A 6,978-nucleotide genomic window follows, 5' to 3' on the forward strand; every position below is an offset into this window, starting at 1 on the left:
TCAACACACTGCTTCCCTTAATACACATAAAGCCTCCCTGGAAATATTTTTTGGCCTTAATAGGCAAAAAAATTTTTTTTCAAAAAAAAAAAAAGTTATGTGCCTATTCTTTCAAGTTTCCCCCCAATTTAAAAACAAGAGAATATAAATACGTGAATAAAGCTGCAATATCCTTAGACACAGAAAGTGAATTTTCTAGAAGCATTTTCATTTTGAACTATTCCTTGTTAAAAAAATATCAAGACAATATCCACCGCAGCCAACATTACTGCAGTTTTTAAAGCCTGAATATTTCCATAAAAATAAGCACATCAGATGCCATCAGATAACTTTAAAGTCTAGCAGGATTTTAGTACTCTCCTATGGTAATCTGAAAATAAAGGAAAAAAACCCCCAACAAAATAAAACAAAAAAATCCCACAGAATTATCTTACTATTTTCGGGTGTTATAAAAAAATTTAATGTACATAAATCTATATACCATTGTTTAATACTGCTTTATTGTTACTGTTGCATTTAGAGAGAATAAAACCCTGAAATTGTATCAGATAACAAACAGGCTCCCATCTAAAATCTGTATCTTAAAAACTATACACAAAGCTGGTCACCACTAGATACTTGGATGTGGAAAAGAAATCTAAATATATCTCTTTGTATGTTTCCATCCAAACCCCTTTATAGCACCACTTTTACAGCAAAGGATTTCAATACACTTGGACCAGGTACTTATCTTCCGGTAATTGCTTCCACAGATAAGGGATACTGCAGCTTTTGGAAAGACTTGTCTCATGGATCCAGGGGGAGTGAAGATCCTGAATAAGGGGATTTTTTTTTTTTTTTTCTCCTTTTTTTCCCCTCCTTTCTTAAAAAAAAAAAAAAAAAAAAAGCGCCCAAATCTCTATGTTTCCCCCAGCAAGAAGATCCCAGTCTGCGTTTAGGAGGAAGAGTTTAAAGTCTGGTTTCTCTCCTTTCACTTCCTGTGCTTATCCATTTTATCAATGGTTTTGTTGGTTTCTGCAGGGCTCTGGTCGCCAGCGTTCATGTACGTTTTGTCTGCTATTTTTAACGCTTCATTTAGGTAGTTCTGGACGGATGTCATGGCAGCGCAGATGGCAGCACTCCCAAAGCCATGTGTGATCAGGCTAAAATGAGTCAAACAGCCCTGGATGCCAGGGTCCAAGATGGGACTGGGTCTCGTGTTTCCAAGAGGAGTTCTGTCCTGAGTGAGGAGGTCTGTGAATTCCTTACAAATCTGCCTGCAAGACACAAAGCGATCACACTTTACACCATGGTGGGAATTTATGCAGAAGCAAATAAATAAATAAAAATAACAGAGAAAGTCTGCGTCAGGTATTTGGCAGTTATGTGAGAATTAAGAGTTTTCAGAAATTCATTACGCCCTCAGCAGCGTTGTCCAAAATTAAAGCCTATTCATTAGCAGCAGTTTCTGATGAACCTTCCTTCTGTCACATCTATGTCACAAACCCACGTACACTCTGCAAAATAATCGCTCCACCTCTGGGGTCTGCCTGGCTCTGCATCATGTGCTCTAGATTTTAAGGGGGGAGGCGGGAATTTAGGGCAAGTTTCTATGAGAACTTCCACAGCTGCAAGTGAAGCGATTCAGAAAGACTAAAGCAGCTGAATTGGGGATTCAATTTAGTTGTGCATATTCTATGTACGTGCCCTCTTTAATAGAGGCCCAGGCCCTGATCCTGCAAACACCAACACATATGCCTGGCAAAACATGAATGGTTAATAATGCTCAAGCATATGTTGTTTGCTGCTTGTAAATCTGTCCCCTTGATGAGATTTCACAGGAGCTGAGCAATCTTAACGGAATCATCACTTTATCAGAATTTCTCAGTCACCAACATCTTCCAAAAGATTGCTGTTATTAGTGCCAATAACAATACCAAGAATGATAACACTGAAGAGCGGAAGGGGTAGTGCTCAGTAAAAAGCGTAATGTTCAGGCTATAGGAAAGAGAGATTATATTTCTAAGAGATATTTTTTGTAAAAGAAGGTTTCTTTTTCAGGAAAAGATATATTAATTCAGCAACAGGAGTGGGCTTTGCACACCTGATCTGAGCCTAAAGTCAGGGCAACTCAGCATCTTCAGCAGGCTTTTCTCCAATGCTCTGCAGAGCAAGGGTGCCTTCAACAGCAGGGAACTGCACCAACCCCACACCAGAAAACATCTCAGACCAGAACAGATCATGAACTGGAGGCTTTGTTAAACCTTGGCCTGGGAAGGCTGCAGGGGGAAGGGGACAGCGAGCACTCCAGCCACCACTTTAAGGTAAGGAGTAACCCAACCCAGGTATTTCCTACCAGAGACCTGTTGGGTATGCAGTTTATTTTCAGGTACAAGCCTCTGCAGAACAGGCATAACAAAGCTTCTCTCCTGTACCCTTCCTTCCCCGTTCATCAAGCTCTGCGAAAGGAATTTAGTGAAGTACAGGGACTTTTCACATCTACCCAAGGTTGGCTTTCACTGAACTAGAAAAATCTTCAGCTGTAGGAGTGAAAAGGGACTACCCAGTTCTTGGCTCCTGGTGTCCCATGGGGGAAACCTGCGTGCTCCTACTGCCAAAAGCAGAGACAAGGACATGGCAGCGGGGCTTGCCTCACACCCAGCACGCCCCCCAGTAACTCTCCTTGGAGATGCCCCGCTGGGCTGCCCACACACCAAGGTGGGATGAGCCATCTCCCGCTCCCAGTCCCAACACTGGTTCACATTCCCGGGCCACACCTGCCCCCCAGGTCCTCAACCCTCTCAGATCTAGGGACTTCTTTTTCTTAGAGATACAGCTGTCCCGGGACTGGACTTTTTCCTGAAGTTTTTACTACAGTTAAAAGAAAAAAAGAACAGAACTGGTCCAAACTGCTTTGGAGTTATCGTACAGGGTGGTTGTTGTTATTATTGGTTCAGACTAAAATAACTGCTACCATAGCTGAATTCAAACCAAAACCAAATTTTAAAAAATGCTTCATTCAAACCAAAACCAAGTAAAAAGAATTGCTTCATCTCCCTGGTTAAAGTTACATATGAAAACGTACCAAACTGGCCACAGTCACAGATACTCGTGGTCAGACAAAAGCATCTTTAAAAAGGAGAAGGGGGAGGGGGGGAAAAGTCTAAGCCCAAAACTTACTTTGCAGCAAGAAGCATATTTTTCCTGTTTGCCATTTCATTGCGGCCCATGTGTGGTCTAGTTAAATATTCGGCCACTGCTTTGGAAGGAAACTCTGTCTCACAAACGTAACCAAAGTCACGAGCAAGATGTACAGCTTCACCTGGCGTGGGTAGAAGGGAACGCGTATTAAGTGTATTTACATCTATTTATTATAAGGAGAGCAGACAAATTAAGCAAAGTACTGCGAATTTTTGAAGAGTATTCTTATTTGAGAAAGGGACACTGCCATACCACTCGTTACCATTTTCTAATTAATAGATCAGTGTTTCTTTATAAGTTTGCATCAAGACAAGACAAAAAAACCACCACAAACTACATGGCAACTGTCATAAAAAAATAATTCTCTTGCCTTTATACTCAAAAGAAAAACTATCTCTGTCCAGATTAACTGTGCAAAGACCCTAGATCAAATTGTTCACTCGTATTTGAAAAACCTGGCAACTAAATTCCACTTATATATAATAAAGGGTTTATCTATTTAGTATATTTTCTAAATACTTTCTAATAAGCATTTTCATATAGAAAATAAAATTGTAAGGGGTATCATTAGGTAACTTTTTTTTCCCATTAAGGCAATTTGATCAGGCTTAAAAAAATGGATTGGCATGATCAGCACATTACTGGGAATGTACACGTGAGCACGCACACACACATGAGCTCTCTTAAACCCAACTTCCGAAGAAGAGTTTTAAATGGAAGTTGCTGTATTATTTGACCTGAGGTAGAAGTGAAGTAGCAGCAAGGTACTGTTAGATCATTTTTCACTTTGCAATTGCTGTTTCTATTCCTATTAAGTTGTACCGTTACCGGGAGCTGCTTTAAACAGAAACACAAAACATAACCATACACACACACATATATATATATATATATGTATGTATATACACCCTTCAAGTCAGCTTAACCTATAGAGGGTCTGCATAACATGTTACAGATTAAAGGGACTCCAGTTTCCTATCAGGAAGTCAAAAGCTATAAATCTCACTTTATGTGCTTGTTTATTAGAAAAGCTTCTGAGGATACCGCTGAGGTAGGGCCAGGCATTGGAGTCAGCTGCCTGGGTTTTTTTAAGTTTAGGGAATCAAACCCAGCGATGTGATGAGTTTCACCCCTTTTGCCTTCCCTGCCTGTCCCCTGCACACTCTCTTACAAAACCCGAAACAACCCAGCCCCCTTAAGAAACCCAGACCGGACAAGTGTGCATTTTGAAGAGCTTGGCACATAGGAGTTACTGCGTCCCTGCCAGCATCCTTGCGACGCAGCCATGAGGAAGAGGAGCGTTCGCTGGATTTGTGCGGGCAGGGCTCTGAGGCCAAGGGCTTCAAGACCAGATTTGAAGGGAGAAGAAGGGGAGAGGAGCCCCCCAAAGGCAACACAGCTGTTAGTCGCTGCAATGTTCCCATCATGCTCACTTCAAAATAAACAAAAACCTCTCTATTACGTTCACTGACTTCCTAGCCTTTCCACGCTTTGCCTAGAGGATAAAAGCTGTACACAAGGGGGGGGGGAAGTTTATTTTTAAGACACGTTCAAGACTGACCTTCCACCAAAGATGTCAATAGTGTCACATTTGCAGCTTTCCTCCTACCAGCGGGAAGATTCAAGCCAATTTTATCCAGTTTTTCCCTTAATGATCTGCCACCATTTTTAGATTTGGCTCTGTAATTAAAGAGGGAAAAAAAAAAAAAGCCTTATTTATCTTCAGGGAATGCTTCTTTTTAAAGATGAAAAATTCCAGTTACTGACATTCAATAGGGGGAAGATAAAAAACAGGCTCTTTTCAAGTGACCTACTTTTTAAATGCTCTACTACAAACCAGCCAGGATGAAACACAGCAGAGGTCAAAATTAAAATGTTTCAAACTGCACCATCGAAACCAGCAGCTGTAGAATGATCACAAGCCGAATTAAGTGTACACAAAAAAAGGACATATAAAGTGTCCTTGTAATGGTTAATCAAGACCACAAGATTTAATCCAAAAATCATTCCACGGGGAAACAGTTTGTCACCAGAGTAAGAAATCTCCATGAGCCGGTTTTGAGACAAAAATCCCAACTTTAAACAGAGGATGAGAATCGCTGTCAGAGCTGTTAATAGCACTTCTCGAGGAGTAGCAGAAGTGCAAAGAGGTCTTATTTCCCAAAGCCTATTAGGATTCAGTGTTGTTGGGCTTCTTAAAAATCAGAAATTCGCTGAAAGGCTTGCTTAGCTCCTCGTTGTGCTAATCTGGCTGCTCACACGGCACACAAGCATGGGGAAAAGGAAAAAAAAAACAAAAAAAAGAAAAAATCATGAACAATAGACACGGCGGGGAGGGTTGTAAGGGGGGTCTCGCATCCTACCTTCTGAGCACTCCTCCTAGCAAAGAGGCATTGAGACACTCGGGGGGCGAGAGCCGCCTCTGCACCTCTGCTACAGTCACTTTGTATTTCGACGTGGAGCTCAGGAGGGAAAGTCTCCCCGGAACAGAACAAAATACTTCATTGGGGTTTATGACCACTCCAATTAGTCCATCCTTTTGGCAGGGGAGACTCAGAGCACTGTTTTTCGTTAAGGAAATGGGACCTGCGGAAGGAGGAGGGAAAGCGGGTCTTTTATAAACGGGGAAAATAAATAGGAAGCAGCAAGTGGATTTCCTTTCTACTAGAAGAGACCGGGATACAGGATTTCGGTTTGCATTAAGTGCTCACACCACCAACCCCCGTCCCCAGCATCTGCCTCAGCACGGGGCTCGGCTGCGACCCAAGGGTGCCCCCCCCAGCAGCTCTGTCTTGCCACACTTAATTTCAGGGAGCTGCCGAACACAACTAAGAATAGTCTTTAAAAACCACACGAAGAACGCATCTCTGAAACGCATGCTGCAAGTTAGCAAATCCATGCTTATAAAAAGCCCAATACAACTACAGACTCCAAATCAGCATCCTTCAGCTACTGCCAAAAAACTCCTTCTGAGCTGGGGCAGGGAAAAGCCTCCCAGCTCCCGCCGGGGTTCATCTTCCACCTCACACACACAGATTTAAGAAACCCCCTTTGGAATTTAATCCCAAGAAATTCCTAACAGACGGCACCACAGAGAGCGGGATGCAGCCCGGAGGAGAACTGGGAGTCACACAGGGCTGGTTAACTGCCCCAGCGCTGGGGGGAACAGGGACAACAAAGGCTTTGCAAGGAGCAAACCCCCAAGCCAGCTCTTCCATCCCCTGGTGAAGCCACCCAGTTAACCCCCAGTGGTGTGCTGCCGGCTCGCCGCACTGGTCGGAAAGGGTTAAAGCGCCGAGGTCGGCCCCGCTCCCCGGAGGGGGAAAAGATTTTTTCAGTGGTGCATCTGACAGCAAAATTATTCTCCCATGAGCTAAAGGCAGCAATCAGCGCTCTGACAAACACTTCTGCTTTTCCTCAGTTAGGTATTTGTTTGAAGTCTTCAGAGGAAACTTCCACTGATTTTTTTTTTTTAAGCACAAATTTGTTTAAAAACAAAAGCAGGAGGGGAAAAAACCCCACACCACTAAATGACTGTAAATTGAGTCAATACGTCTTTCTCCTCCCTTAAAACACCGGCTACAAAACCATTTCGATTAAGATAAAGCCGAGCAGGCTCAGACCAGTGAACTCATTCCCTTCTCAAGTCTTGTAAAGAAGGCGAAAGGACGGAAAAAAGAAAAAAAAAAAAACAAACCCACACGACAGTACGAAAAAACCCACCCCAAACTGTCTTCAAGTGCTAGCAACAACAACAAATAAACCACCCAAAACCCCCCACGACAACAACAACAAAAA

The 6,978-nt window shown here is 42.7% G+C and overlaps 1 protein-coding gene across 1 annotated transcript in view; it reads right to left on the reverse strand.

Moving 5' to 3' along the window:
* Window positions 1–970: 970 nt before the first annotated feature.
* TFAP2C (transcription factor AP-2 gamma) overlaps window positions 971–6,978 on the reverse strand; it is an 8,392-nt gene continuing 2,384 nt past the window's right edge. The window contains exons 3-6 of the mRNA XM_009645391.1: window positions 5,544–5,766; window positions 4,742–4,860; window positions 3,160–3,301; window positions 971–1,256 (exon numbers count right to left, since the gene is read on the reverse strand). Coding sequence (XP_009643686.1) covers window positions 971–1,256; window positions 3,160–3,301; window positions 4,742–4,860; window positions 5,544–5,766 — 770 coding nt within the window. The remainder of the gene's footprint in view (window positions 1,257–3,159; window positions 3,302–4,741; window positions 4,861–5,543; window positions 5,767–6,978) is intronic.

Source organism: Egretta garzetta, unplaced genomic scaffold (assembly GCF_000687185.1).
Source record: "Egretta garzetta isolate BGI_Z169 unplaced genomic scaffold, ASM68718v1 scaffold188, whole genome shotgun sequence".
NCBI lineage: Eukaryota > Metazoa > Chordata > Aves > Pelecaniformes > Ardeidae > Egretta > Egretta garzetta.